This window comes from Spea bombifrons, chromosome 3 (assembly GCF_027358695.1).
Source record: "Spea bombifrons isolate aSpeBom1 chromosome 3, aSpeBom1.2.pri, whole genome shotgun sequence".
Classification (NCBI taxonomy): domain Eukaryota; kingdom Metazoa; phylum Chordata; class Amphibia; order Anura; family Pelobatidae; genus Spea; species Spea bombifrons.
Genome location: NC_071089.1, coordinates 27,671,442 through 27,687,223, shown reverse-complemented (window position 1 = coordinate 27,687,223; position 15,782 = coordinate 27,671,442). Strand labels below are relative to the sequence as shown.

Sequence of the window (15,782 nt, the reverse complement as noted above, 5' to 3'; positions counted from 1 at the left end):
TCAGCGTGGCGTCTCAAGGAATGGTTTAATGCGCCCATGCATTATTTTCAACTGCTGGGATAAAACGTTTTAGCTCCACTTTTAACCTGTTTTTGACTTGGAAGCTGTGCCTGTTTACCCCGAGGGTCTTAAGATTCAAGGCCGTAGCCTTCAGTATCAATATGTATAGAGTTCTTCGACACACAAAATCGGCCTCTCAAAGCGTGTCTTCACTTACAACGTCTACGGTCACCAGCTAGTCGTAATCGTAACAAAAACGTAACGGGAAAAAACGCATTAACAATGCCCGCCGAGGTTTGCCACCAGGGGCGCAGCTTCTTATTAGAACGGCAGCTTGTTGATGACGTCAGTGCGCCCAGAGATGGCAGATGAAGCTGCGAGGGCTGTGTTTCGTTTTCCTGTCTGAGTGAGCTGTGCTTATGGAGGGCCCACGTGTCTCAGCCTTCGCTGTGTATCGAGCGCAGTCCGGGCAGCAGGTATAGATAGAAAGGGAACAGCAAACTGCTTCTGCGTTGCTGTGACGGAAACATGTCTCGTAAACCATTTCCACTAAACATTAATGCCAAGGATAAGTATTCCGAGTATTAGACCCCTGGCTCATTGCAGTGTAGTAATGTCCTCAGCATTATGCTTGGGTGATGTGTCCTGGAGCTATATCGTTGAGTTGTTATTTATATAGAAATGAATTGTAATGGTTATACATTGGACAGTGTATTCTGCAGAGCCATATATTGCTCAAATTTGCCCTTTTTCGAGAAACTATCTTTGCATTCTTGCTAATGTTTGGTTTGCAGCAATCATCTGGCATGCTTACATTGCTTGTGTATCACACCACTTTCTGTTAGTGTTGCCATATTAGCTATTTTTTTTTTTACAGGGTAGATCCATTTTTACAGATTGCTGGCCACCGCTTATAATTATTATTATATCAAGTAATTGATTTCCTTTTTTGAGTTCGTACGCCCCACGTATGACAATGTGTTGCCGTCTGCTTAAGTCTGAAATCAATATATGACGTGCTAAGGAATGCCCACGGAATATTTGCAGTCGCCCAACTGCCTGCTTCTTGGAAGGTTTAGTAGGTCACCTGGCCCTCTGCTTATCTATCACTGTAATGGGCAGGCTAGATGGGCCAAGTGGTTGTTATCTGCCGTCCAATTCTATGTTTCAAATGTGGGGGAAAAAACACAATTTTGTTAAGGACTGTTAATACAAAAGCCGCTAATTTATTTTTGTGTATGTGAGTGTGGTGGTTTCTACTGGGAATTGGTTCCAACATTTGAGTAGTCATAATCTCTTTTGGTGTGTCTGTAAAATTGGGATTATGTTTTGACAGGAAAGCGTTGTGAACAAGAAGAAGAAACATGCAATCTCGCAGAAGCACAAACCACTCAAAAAGAAAAGGAAGTTCCTGACATCTGAAAAGGAATTTGGCATGAACAGCATTCCTTTCCTAGAACATGCAAACGGGCTTCAAGAAGATGATGAAGAAGTCATATCCGTGTCCAATAGCTGCTCAAACAGAAAAACAAAAAGTTCAAACAAAAAACTGGAAAGACACGATACACCTGCCAAAAATGAAACCCCTGCCTCACCGGTAATATTTCTGTTTCTTCCAGATCTTTCCACCAGAATAACTATATCTACAGCCCATACGTGATGTGGGAGCAGTTGTTCTCAGAATCTACGTCATTATTCCCCCTGTATAACAAAGGGTAGGGGCCGCTCTTGGCCTGCACCAGCAGTCACCTCTCTCATTCCCACTTTACTTCAGTACATGCAGCATGCATACCACATCCTATAGAGACCAAAGACCAAAAGTAAATGGGCAACGTACAAAAGAGATGCCTCGTCTCTCCAACCGGTCATTAAGTCAGTTGTGCAACGTGGAGCCTGACTGCCCAATTAGGGTGATTGGCCCCAGGGTTTGAAGCAGAGAGGCTATTGCCATCCTAGGCTGAGTCAGCCTAGACCAGAATATGCCTTTGTATGTAGATTGGTATCAATAGGCAATTAAATCTTGCAGAAGAACTCCCCACTAACATGCGTTTATAGTTTTGGAGGGTATATCACTGGGTAGAAATATTCCTGTACGTATAGTAACTGCTAATATCTTTAAATCCGCATATAGATAATTTTAGGTGTTTGCCATCGTCTGTGAACATTCCAATGATGTGTGCTTGTATTATGTTATAGGCAAGGAGCAGCAAGCAACATGTTGGGCCTCCACTTCACATTGTTTTGCAAGATCTTGGGAAGATTCAGAACAGTAAAGAAAGGGCTTTGGCACTTTTTGAGTGGCTGATTTCACCGGTTAAACCCACGGATTTTTTCAGGTATCACATGCTTTTTTGTTTTACACAGTGCATGCTTTTAATAGAAGAGCCGAGAAAAATATTTTAGGACCATAATACATTCATACAGCACCAAGTAATGAGTGTTGCACTTTGTCCTCATTGTATATTCAGTGTCTATAGGTGGAATATCTGCAAGCCCGTTCTGTTGGCCAATGGGCCAGTTACATGGGTTTTCTTTGATCTCCTTAACTGGCCTGCTTATGCTATGGAGGCCGTGCCAGCTCATCACAGCCCCCATGGACTGCATTAAAGGCCCGGCGTGCTTTGTTTATATGGTGGGTCTATAGCAGGGCCCAAGGTTAATGCACCCCAAAAAGCTGAGGAAGCTTCTCAAAAAGTTGTGCTTTATGGAATTAAAAGTAAAGAGGGGGCAATACAGTATTTAATGTTGTTTTGGTTTTCCAACATGATTTGTTTTTTCTCTCTTTTAGGGATATTTGGGAGAAAAAGCCTGCTCTGGTTAGACGGCATAATAGCAGTTACTTTAATGGCATTTTTTCCACTTCGGAATTTGACAGAATCCTAAGAGAGGTGAGAGATTGCTGGTCTGAGCCGTTGGGAAACAGTATTGAGTATTGTTTAGAAAACATGACTGACTGGCTAACTTCTATTCTAGGGCTGTAGAAAAGCATTATTTATTGTAAATTCTGTTCATTAAAGGGATACACCATCAAACATACGTATGATAGCTAAGTTTTCAAGAGGACCTAGAAATTCTGCCCCTCAGCTCTTCGGATTACAGTGTACAGCCAAACCCAGATCCTGCGTCCATGTGGTGTACCCAGTCAGCACCTTCACTAGCACAGTGACAGTTCTGTGGTTTTTTTTTTGGGGGGGGGGGGGGCGCTAACCATGAAAGTGCTGCACCAGCTTTAAAAGAGAAAAAAACACTTTTAATAGGTTGAAGAATATATATTAATGTACCGTAACATTCCATGTTGGTGAGGTTGCAAGAGACGCTAGAGTGTCCCTTTAAATCCAAGTTGTCCAATGGATGCCTTTTTGTTCTTGTGTGCCCTCCCACTTCCCTGCTAATCCATAGACATGTTGTGTAGTTGATTAAATAGTTTAATCATTTTACTATAAACATCGTTGAGAAAGAATAGGTGAATATAACAGGTCTACTGTTTTAACCCCTTCAATCCCAGGGGTTTTTGGTACCTCAAAGCACGGAGCAATTTTGCAATTTTCGGTTCAGCGATGATTCTCTTTTCCTGTGAATAGTCTACCCATATAAACTATATATATATATTACTGAATCCTCACAAAATTAGGTAAAGAGACAGAAAATTCCATCCAGATTTATCAATTCAGGTGTCCTGATTTCAGAAATACCTAATTTATATAGATTTTCCATATTTTCCCAGCACATATAGGCAACATACTATAAGGTGTACATTACTTTATATAAAGCCGTTAAATTTTTTACATTAGGTATGATGGGACTGCAACTCTAATTTTAAACAAAACAAAAACACCCACAAAGGTATATATTTCTGTAAAGCAGACAATCCAGGCTATCCTATCAGGGGTATTTGGGCACTCTACATGCAGGTATTTGGCCACCAATCACTGTCATAGGTGGCCACAGAAATTAGTTCTTGCACTTTTTTCACCAACGCGTCTTAGTATTTTGTAGTATTCTTAGGATTTTTTGTACAGGGTATGTGTTACGGCAGAGAAATCTATCCTAAATTGTTCAGCCGCCTCTTCTGATTATGGAAATACCCCACATGCCTAGTTTTTTTGTGGTTTTCTGGACATTACAGGGCATAAGTTGTAACGTGCCGGCAAACTGGATCACGGTGTGTGCTAAGCCAATGCTATCTATGAAGCAGCTTAGCAGTCCCACAGGAGAACATGTTCCCATAAAAGTATACATTTTTGGAAAGCTGTCTACCAGAGTATTTCACCAGTAGCATTTGGACCATTTTCATGCAACCATTTGGCAGCCAATCACTGCCAAAGTCAGCCGTTGCTCTAATTTTGTGCAGTTTTTCCACCAACACTTCTGTGTTGCTGAGGATTTTTGGCATAGATCTGTAACAGTTTACCGGCATTTGTGCTGGTAACTGTTACAGCTCCCTCATCGGAGCTATCGGGTAGCCCAGCAGGGTCTAGACAGACCCTGCAGGGGATACCCTGCACTCCTGAGTAGCGATCGGGCTATTCCAACCTCAGCGATCGGGTATTTCCAACCTCATCGGAGTGAAAGGGTAGCCCAACAGGGTCTAGACAGACCCTGCAGGGATACCCTGTCCTCCTGTGAACTTCCAGGTCACGTCAGTAGCGACGTGACCTGGAAGGGAAAGCATGATTGCGCGATCTGGCATTTCCAGCTGTAACCGTTTACCGGCATTAGTGCCGGAAACTGTTACAGCTCCTCATCTGAGTGATGGGGTAGCCCAGCAGGGTCTAGACAGACCCTGATGGGCTACCCGATCCTCCCGTGAACTTCCAGGTCACGTCAGTAGTGACGTGACCTGGAAGGGAAAGTCCGATCACGCGATCGAGCATTTCTATCTGTAACAGCTTTCCGGCTTCGCGCCGGAAGCTGTTACAGGAGATCGGGCAGCAGAAAGCCAGCGACAGCCTGGTCTCCCGTGCAGCGGCAGGGATGTGTCCCTGACGCTGCACGAAGGGATAGACGTACCGGTACGTCCATAGGGGTTTATTAGTGGGTGTTTTTTGGACGTCCCGGTACGTCTATAGGGGATTGAAGGTGTTAAAGAGCTCCTAAGAAAACCCGTTGCTTGGAAACCATTCTTATTTTCTTACGGTTCATTCTTTTGCGTTCTTTGTTTTCATATTTAGGATAACGTGCAGTTTGGAGTTAACCTTGATGTCACCAGCTATACAGATGGAAAACGAGAAACCCATAATCCTCCTGGCCGAGCACTACCCATGGTTGTGTGGGATTATTTCAAGGTAAGGAAAAAAAAAAAAATAAAAAAAAAAAAAAAAATAACATGACTGAAATGCTAGGACTTGGCCACCCTGTATTTTGTTTTGTATAATAATAACTCTCATTTTCCAAAATATGTTCTGTACTTCTGTGATCTTTAAGGGCTCTTGGGACAGCAGGTGTATCTATCTTAGGCAGCCCTCATAGACCTAATTGGTGGGTTTAAGAGTAATGTATTTGCAGTGATATTTGCAGTTAGGGGAGGTGGGTGTTAATTTAGGGGCAGTTATGATTAATGGGGTGTTTAGGGTTAATTTAGGGGCAGTTGTGGTTAATGGGGTGTTTAGGGGCAGCTATGGTTAATGGGGTGTTTAGGGTTAATTTAGGGGCAGCTATGGTTAATGGGGTGTTTAGGGTTAATTTAGGGGCAGTTGTGGTTAATGGGGTGTTTAGGGGCAGCTATGGTTAATGGGGTGTTTAGGGTTAATTTAGGGGCAGCTATGGTTAATGGGGTGTTTAGGGTTAATATAGGAGCAGCTGTGGTTAATGGGGTGTTTGGGGTTAATTTGAGGCAGTTGTGGTTAATGGGGTGTGTAGGGTTAATTTAGGGGCTGTTGTGGTTGATGTGGTCTTTATTGTTAATTTAGGGGTAGTTATGGTTGATGGGGTGTTTAGGGTTAATTTAATGATGAGGACTGAGGGTTAATTTAATTAATTTAATAAAGTTAACTTAAGGTGCAGTTAGAGGTAAAGGGGGGGCAGACTAAGGGGAATCTAAATCCTGGGGGCAGTGAAGATTAACCCAGTACTTATTTATAAAAGTATGGTGTCAGTGTGATGCGAACGGGTCTGTGACTCTATGAGGGGACTATGAGATATCTGGGGGGTATAAGGCATATCTGGGGGTATAAGGCATATACGGTATATAAGGCATATGTGGGGGAGGGCACCGTGGCATGTCTGGGAGGCAGTGTAGCATGTCTGGGGAGGATGGAGTGGTGTATCAGGGGGTATAAGGCGTATCAGGCACAGTGGCATATGTGGGAGGCAGCATGGCAAGCCTGGGCTCAAATGTGCATAAATTGGAGGGGCTGGTTGGGAAATAAAGACAGGAAATGCATTTTATCAAAGTTTTTTTTGTATTCTGCTGTTTGTATTTAACATCATTTGTTTATTAAATTATTTTAAATAAATGAAAAATGTACATTCATTTTTTTTATCCGATTTAATCGAAAAAATAATCGGCCAACTAATCGATTATGAAAATAATCGTTAGTTGCAGCCCTAAACTAATTAAAGCAAACCATTTGTTATACCAAATTTGAAATATTTACAACTTAATAATGATGGGTATCTTGCAATACTTGACCTGTTATTTACAAAATATGAAGTGGTTTTTCAAATCAGAGCACGTACGTCAATATATTTTTGGGTTAAACTACTTGAGACATGGAGTTATTGCATTAGTTCCTTGCAATAATAAACAAATGGGGAAAAAATACATATACATAACTTAGAAATATAAGGAGATATGGGCAAATATGGACATACCCCTTGTGTTTTTTATTCTTTTATTTATCTATTTTTCTCTCTGTCTAATTTGTACTGCAACATTTAATTGTGCTCTTTATTAACTTTTTTGGAAGTCTTCGAAACTAGATCGACTATAAATTCTGAAAATATGTTATCTGTAATGGTGCCTAAGTCTGTCCAATGTTTATTTTTTTTTTCTACAAATTATATAAATAAAGTAAATTAAAAAAAACAATGGTACACACACACACACACACACACACACACACGCGCACACACACACACACTTTTGGGTAACTGCTTTCACCTGTTTTAGTTGTGTGAAAATTACCGTATTTGCTCGATTATAAGACGAGGTTTTTTCCAGAGCAAATGCTCTGAAAAATACCCCTCGTCTTATAATCAGGGTCGTCTTATAATCAGACCTCAAATAGGTTTGATTATGAGACTAAGATCCAGATTCCCCGCAGCGATGCAGGGGACCTGGATCCTCCTGTGTTAACCCCCCCCAACTTACCGGTGCTTCTGAGTCCCCGGTGCTTAGTCCGGGCTGCGTGTGGAGCTCTACGCGATTGTACGAATCGCGTAGAGCTCTACACGCTGCCCGCACCAAGCACTGGGGACTCAGACGCACCGGTAAGTTGGAGGGGGGGGCATAACACAGGAGGATGCAGGTTGAAGAAAAAAAAGGAAATAAAAACAAAATATTTTTCTCAATCATAGCTTTTATTAACAAACAATTGTTCACATAGTTTACATGAACTAACATTTACTGGTAAAACTTTTTTCCTACAGGGTCGTCTTATATTCAGGCTTTTTCTTTTTTTCATAAGTTAATATTCAGATTTTGGGGGGTCGTCTTATAATCGGTATGTTCAAAACTTGTTTTGTTATTAAATCCCTTACAAAAAAATTACTGCAGTTTTTCTGAAGTAATACTGCTATTTTTTGGACATGAAAAAACTGCAATACTGCACTTTTACTGCAGTATTACTGCACATTTACTGCAGTTTTACTGCAATTGTACTTCACTGTACTGCAGTTGTACTGCAGTTATTTTTGTACGGAAGTACAAATGCAATAAAGCTACAGTACATTGAAGTACAACTGTAGGTTTGCAATATAAAAAAAAAAGTGCGGTAAATGTGCAGTAAAACTGCAGTACAGTGAAGTACAAATGCAGTAATACTGCAGTAAAAGTGCAGTATTGCAGTTTTTTCATGTCCAAAAAATAGCAGTATTACTTCAGAAAAACTGCAGTAATTTTTCGTAAGGGTTATGAGTTATATGAAGGCTACTTATATAATTTTGTGGACACCCTACCATCACACCTATAACGAGCCTCTACTTTTCTGGTTAGGTGTCCACAAGGTGTTGGAGTGTTTCTGTGGGAATCTTTGCCCATTTAGCCAAAAGAGCATTTGTGAGGTCAGGCACTGACGTTGGACATATAGGCCTACAAAACAGGCTTGTGTGCTGTAGCATTAGCATTACCCTTGACTGGAACAAAGGAACCTCAGCCAAACACTGAAAGAACCCCATACCATTATCCATACTCACCCGTACTTCACAGTAGACACTATGCATTCCAGTAGATAGCTTTCTCCTGGCATCCACCAAACTCAGATTCCTCCATCAGACTTCCAGAGAACTCATTACTCCAGAGAACATGTTTCCATTGCTCCAGAGGCGGTTTTCATTTACACTACTTCACACAATGTTTTGCATTGTACATAGTGATGTTCGGCCACAGAAACCCATTTCATGAAGCTCCCTGCGCATGATGCTCGTGCTGATGTTGAAGTTTGGAAGTCTGTAGTGTGTGTGTGATTCTACATAGGACACCCCCACTCTTTTAGCGTGCGTGGTCTACTGTTTTGGGGCTGAAATGTTGCTTCTAGATGCTTCCACAATAATAGCACTTCCAGGGAACCGAGCAGATCTAGTAGGGCAGAAATTTCACAACCTGACTTGTGGCAAAGGTGACATCCTATGATAGTTCCATGTTTAAAGTCACTGAGGTGTTCGTTATTACCTGTTCTACTGCCAGTGTTTGTCTATGATATGGCCCCCTGTGCTTGATTTTATACACCTGTTAGCAGTGAGTGGGCATCTAAACCCAATAATTAGGAGGGCTGTCCCTGGTCATGACGGGGTTAAAATTGTGGATTTCACAGTTAAAATCTCCTGTCCTTGTTTCCCATTTCAAATCATCGCTTCACAGAACGGCTGCTCGCTGAGACTGTTAAATCCCCAGGCGTTCTCACACACGGTATGGAGCTTCTTATCGGTCCTGCAAGACCTTTTTGGAAGCATGGTTGGGGCAAACACGTGAGTAATTCAGTTTTATCCTCGGGGTGGGGGGGGTGCCTTTCGCTTCACTACACGCAGTTTGAATATCTGGAAAAATATTTTATGGCAACTGTACTGGCACACATTAAACGGAAAATGTACTTTAAAAATGTAGTAATGTTAAACTTTCTAATTGCATTTTTAAACCTCACTAGTTTTCTCTTATTTGTGATTTAAACTAATGATTTTTGGAAAAATACTATTTGTTGTGCAATATTTTTCCTCTTTTTGTAACACATACATTTTCAAACTAAATCTATGTGTATATGGGGAGGGGAATCGGAGAATACATTTTTATTTATTTTTGTCCCATCAGATACCTGACGCCTGCCGGTACGCAGGGTTTTGCCCCGCATTATGATGACATTGAAGCCTTTGTGGTTCAGCTGGAAGGAAAGAAGCATTGGAGAGTCTACAAGCCCAGGCAAGTTTTCCTGATTCGACCTTAAAACCGATAGTGTCATATCACACCACTTTGCTCCTCTGAAACCATACCTGGTCGTGTCTTAAATGCCTAACAAAAAAGTTATTATACATTAAAGATCCTTTACACTTTAAAAATAACACCGTGTTTTCCGGACTAAAGTCCCAAGTTGGAATCTGCTGCGTCAGGTCACAAAGCGAGTAACGCAGAATTGGTAGATGGGATCTACTAAACTGGATCCAATTGAGATCCTTTTTATTGTTGTAGAGTAAGAAGCGAAGGAGCTCACATAGGAGGTAGTTTGCAAACACATTTCTAGAAGAAGCCAAAATTATTCTAAATGTCTAGGTGTGGCTTTAGATTTGTTTTTAGAATTCATTACTTTATAATGTTGAGTCTTAAAGAATTTAAGCCGCAATGTTCAATGGTATAGAAGGTACGTTTATTACAAGGGCACAAGAAAAAATCAAACCTGGACCACTGGGGTGCGGCAGCCCCACCTCGTATTTAAACATTTAGTGATTTCGATATGATTAACAGGTTTTACGATGTGTGTTACGTGCCAGATAAGAAACATCTGGTGCCAGTAGAGAACCAAATAATAGTGGGATGATGCAGACTTTAAGCTAAAAGGAGCTGGCTGGATTCTTAAGGAGCAAAACCCGGCGCCGACTATCACAAGCACACGTTCCAACAAAAATATAATGCACAGAAAGGCAAAGTGGAGTTTCTAAAGCAACATGGCTTTTTAACCCATGCTTTCCCAGAAGCCCCTACAGTCCATGTCTTTCACAATTATATCGTGCACACCTCCATAATGTAATGGGGAAAGAGAAGCTAAATAACCTCTAACTTTTTTTAAATGCAGACATAAGATCACTATTATAGAATGATGATTTTTGTTTCTGTGTATAATATCTTGTGAAAGTGTACAATACAGCAATTCTCAAATTTATTTTGTGTACAAAATATATATATATTTATTTTTTTAAACTTATTGTATTACTTCTTTTAGGCAGAAGTCAGAATGGCTCCCACAGTTCTCAAGTGGTAGGTTGTGTCATATATGTCTGTATCCTGCACAGTAATTATTTTACATATTTTAATGTGTAAGATGTACTTTTTATGAGACGAGTTGCATAAAATAGCCAGCATGCAATTTTCCAAATGCCCGCATTAGCGTCACAAGGAATATGCTGGCAGCAGTGTATGAGAATATTGTCAGGAGCCTGTGTTAATTAGGTCCTCCGATTACCACGAGAGCGTGTGATACTGAAAGGGCAGAAATGAGGGAGGTTAAAAACAAATACAGGCAACGGGTAAATTTGTTTGCCCAATAAGTCTTCTTTACATGGTCAAAAGATGAACAGCTTTCCAGCCATGCTACTCCCACAAACAAAAGCATGATATACATCGGTAATCAGATTACTGAAGAAATGGCATCAGTGTTGGTATATTTGGCTGACTAGAAATTGCACGTTAACAAAAAACATACAGAAACCACGAAGAATTATTAGGTGTGCGTTTCTATGTTTCAGTCTCAAAATAGAGACTTTGGAACGTTCCTTCTAATCACAGAGATTTGCCCCTGATCTGCTGTTAAAAAATATATTCTGCGGTATCTTGTGTCCCAGACAGTAGGGTTTATTGGTGTCCCCAGTAGAATACGGTACATAGTAGGACATCTTACAGATCTACCTATACATTACACAGGGCCAGCTCAGTCCTTCTTGTGGGACAACCTCGCTGGATTTAGTCCCTCGTAATTCACAGTAACTCTGCAACTCCTCTGCAAAGGTCTGCTTTAGTGAATAAACACCAGTGACGACATTAACCATTAATGCTCTGTTATACTTTAACAGCTAATTTCACTGATGAGGATATCGGGGAGCCCATTCTGGAAACCATCCTTGAAGCGGGCGATCTCCTGTATTTCCCCAGAGGATTTATTCACCAGGGGGACTGTCTACCTGATGTGCACTCCCTACACGTCACCGTTTCCTCTTATCAAAGGAATAGCTGGGTGGACCTCCTGGGGAAGGTAAGATGATTTGAATGGTATGAATAACCCACAAGCATCAAAAGCAAGTAAATATTATCAATAATTTCACAAGAAGTTACTTCTTTGGGTAAAACCCCCAAAAACGTACAATTTATTCCACAGCTGACACGTTCATGTGTTAACTTTAAAACAGCGATGAAGTTTGCATCAAATTAAGCGGCATTGTCATTGTCCACCTGGTTGGTGTTTAGGATGTTACCCCCTCCCTCTCTCTGCAGCTCCTGCCGGCAGCTCTGCAAGTTGCGGCTGAGGAAGATGTGGAATTCCGTAAGGGGCTCCCGCTGGACTATATGGAATATATGGGTGTTCAGAATGCCGAGCTGGTAAATGCACTTTTGAACCTTGGAGAAATCTTAATGGGAAAGAGACGTTGGGTTACTATCTGCTGTTACTGTTGAGTGATATTTATTCAACTGTATATCTCAATATAATTATCGGAATGTCCTTTTTTAAAGTGCCTAAATTCAGTGTATATCCTCAACAAATAGGGTAGGGTTTCCTCTTGAATCTTTTACAATAAGCCCTTGATTTCACTTTCACCATATAAAATGACTTCCGGGATTACACCCTCAGATTTATGTGTCTCTTGACGTGCAATGATAGGATACTGTTGTTATATGTTTGGGCTGTGTTATGAATTCTTGCATTTTTTTTTTTTGTTGTTTTTTAGCATAATTCTTTTCAGGAGGACTCACGCAGACAGACATTTATACAGAAAGTTCAAACACTTATGAAGAAATTGTCAGATTATGCGCCGGTGGACGCAGCAGTAGACCAAAAGGCTAAGGAGTTTCTGCATGATTGCCTTCCTCCTGTGCTCACTCCAGGTACACGAGTGACAGAATCGCTCAGTTTGTGGCCATTGCTAGAATTTTTCTGCATAAAACCTCATGCATTATTTGAAGAGTGACCAGCATGGGCGCCTCCTTGGATAAAGTCCATGCTATTCTCCAAAGAACTGTTCTCATCACTGAGCTGCTTGGTGTTCTTTTATCTGTTTGTGTATTCTACAAAATCTTTTCTAATATCCTAAGAACCTCTGTTTTCAGTTACTGCATGAGAGATCCCTATAAAATCTGTATTTGCTTTTAAATCACAGTTTTTATGTGTAGTTCCTTTAGAACTTGGCATGCTGCGTTTCTGGAAATGTTTTTTATAAATGGTTCATAATTGTGAATTTCCTTCCAGCTGAGCGGGCTCACAGTGTGCATGGAGCGCATGTGAAGTGGGAAGATGGATGTGTTCAAGATAGCACTTTGGAGATTGGAAAAGACACTAAAATAAGGCTTCTGCGAGGTGGCATTGCAAGGTCAGTCTAATGCCTTCACACCAGTAACCTATGGTGTAAATCAGTACTCTGGTTGCAAAATGGGCCACAATTTGTGGATATCCCAGCGTGAGCACCAGTATGAATTCAAATTTGCTAAAATCATTGTTTTTTTTAGGCATGGATACACAGCATCCCTGTCCCATTTGTGGCCCTCATGCACAAGTTGTGCACCCCTGGTGTAGAGTAAATATACTTTTCCAGGCAAAATTTAGCAATAAATAATGTTTTTAATGCTGCATTTAATTACACAAGTGTTAAATTGAGCAGAGTAAGTGAAGCGGCTCCTTTTCACTTTAAGTTAGTTACTAATGTTATAATTCTAGTCTGATTAATTTTCTATATAAATACAGCTATGTAAGAACATGAGAAATTGTATTGGGCTTGAAATGCTGTTTTTGGATACCAGGTAGCTATAAGAAGCATTTGGGTGATCTGTAGTGATTTTCATTAACTAATTCACTATTCTGTAGAATATCAATGTTGGGCGGTAATATTTAGTGATATTCATATTTCTTGGCAGAATGGGGAAACAGGGTGGCAGCGAGGTAGTTTTACTGACAGCGGGCACTAAATTCAATTTTTATACCTTTTTGCCTGTGGATACCAAAAGCCTATTTTACTATGGCATGCTTACAAAGACAGACAACTATAAAGCATAGAATTTGACTGCAGATAAGAGCCCATCCAGTCTGCACTCAAGCATACTTGTCTATTGATTATTTGTTGATTTAGTAAAGAGATTCTGATGTTGTGTCCCCCACTTGATTCTTGCACCGGTTATGATGAAGTTTATATGCAATAAGAGGAAAGATGGTCAGATGCATGTCCTTTAATAAATGAAAAGACATTGCTAAATGTCGCCTTTAATAATTGAAAACATTTCTGTTGGATTTGCTAGCTGCTGTTTGATAATTAAAGTTGATGTCTTTCTCTTTCTTCCCATCCTGTGCATTTTCTGCCTGCTGAACTTGCATAGGTGGCTGCACCATTTTACCAGCGGCTTTTAGTTCAGTGGAACTGGCTCTGTAATGGTACTTAAAGGATGCAAAGCAACCCACCCATATTTACTAAACATGTTCTAATGTATGTCTCATGAAAGGCTTTTCCCCCTTTTAATCAAACCTGAGACGGGTTTCTTTTTATATTTCATTTTGAAAGTGTGTTTCACAGCCAAGGCTAAAGGATTAAACTATAATGGTCCGACTGCATCAAGCACTGTTCATTATTATTCTTTTTGGTATTTTACAGGTTGTGTAGTGAAGGAGACTCCTGTCTGTTGTTTTATTCAACTGAAAACTCCAGAGTGTACCACCAGGAGGAGCCGAAGTTCATGGAGATAGATATGGAGGTAATAAACAGGGAATCTATTCCCCGGTGTTTGTTCCTATTGGCCCCCAAGTAGACACCAAGTCTTTATACAGATAAATTGGGATTTTTTTATTTGTATTATTTAGTAGACCAAGGATTGCTTTTTTACCTCATATTCTGTTTATGTATTTATGATCTAATAAATGTAAATTTATTTTCTAGACTTGTTTTGCTGCTTATGCCACTGTTACATAGTTACATCACCATACAAATATCCCAAAGTATATTGCCCTATATTACCTTGTTGGAACAGCCATAATATCCAATAATTTAAAGAAGCAGTCTATTTCCAAAAAATCTTTTGTTTGTTTGTTTAATGCATATTGGGTTTTCCATGCGTTTTGCACGGGGTTCATTTTGTTTTCTCCTCGTTGCAGCATGTGGATGCCGTGGAACACCTTCTCCATTCGTACCCAAAATACGTAGCTGTGCAAAATCTTCCCTGTAAGATGCTGGATGATCGGGTAAGCAAGTTTGCCATTCCGCCACATATATTTTGCCTGTTGCTACTATAAAACATTCAAAGAACCCCCAGGCATGCTATACTTGTAATACGTCATTAAACTGACCACGGTGATGCTTCAAATGGGGTCAGGTTCCCAATATAGTGTAATTTGGATATGATTGTTTAAGCCCTTATGTGGAGCCAGTAACTTTTGTTATTGGTTCTTTTACATTTTTATGTGCAAAGATGGCATAGAAACATTAATATAGGTTGATAAATACACCAAAAATGTCTTTTGTGAAGTCCTTTGACACCTTTTTCTTGTCCTGCAGATCACTGTGGCCGCTCTCCTATTTGAGAAAGGCTTACTGACTACCAAGGAAAGCTTGAACTCCTCCAAATAACATGGATAAAAATTACCGTTGGTATATCTTGCTTAATCAGTGCACCAAATATCCCGGAGAGTGACTTACTGTCACTCGCTGTTGTATCTGTGGCCTTTGGACCTTTTGCAAAGTACCTGAAGTAAACGTCTGAATGAAACTTTCGTATTCTAGAGACATTTATATATGTGTGAATTAATTTACAGAATACTTTTTTTGCCAATTTTTATTCAAAGGATCAGTATTTTTTTTCTGATGTTTTTACATGAAAATAATCTGAATACAGACTGTGATTAAACCCACACAAATATTCTTTAAATATTTAAAGCTAAACCATTTAAATTGGCTTTTTGACATTTCTCATGTATAGCCATATTGGTTTGATGTCTCATGGATAAATATGTTCAGTTGATTTAAACCACCATGACAAGTGTTTTTTGTCATTTTTTGTTACAAAAATATTCCAGAAGATGCATAGACGCGGTGACTGAATAAATAGAACCAAGTAAATGGACAACGCTTACCATTTGGAAACACATTTTCACTATAAGTATGAACTTCATGTATACTCTATGGAGGGAGTCATTTTAGTGACCAGGTTATGGGTGAGGGTCTCTCATGTG

General features: G+C 40.1%; 1 protein-coding gene across 1 annotated transcript; it reads left to right on the top strand.

Moving 5' to 3' along the window:
* The first annotated feature begins 351 nt into the window (after positions 1 to 351).
* Positions 352 to 15,577, top strand: RIOX1 (ribosomal oxygenase 1). The gene is made up of 15 exons (XM_053460594.1): positions 352 to 476; positions 1,337 to 1,597; positions 2,197 to 2,336; positions 2,789 to 2,888; positions 5,172 to 5,285; positions 9,020 to 9,126; positions 9,464 to 9,575; positions 10,591 to 10,621; positions 11,434 to 11,612; positions 11,852 to 11,956; positions 12,319 to 12,460; positions 12,822 to 12,942; positions 14,212 to 14,311; positions 14,709 to 14,795; positions 15,109 to 15,577. The coding sequence occupies exons 1-15, from the start codon at positions 420 to 422 to the stop codon at positions 15,178 to 15,180; spliced, it is 1,728 nt and encodes a 575-aa protein (XP_053316569.1). The 5' UTR covers positions 352 to 419; the 3' UTR covers positions 15,181 to 15,577.
* The last annotated feature ends 205 nt before the right edge of the window (positions 15,578 to 15,782 follow it).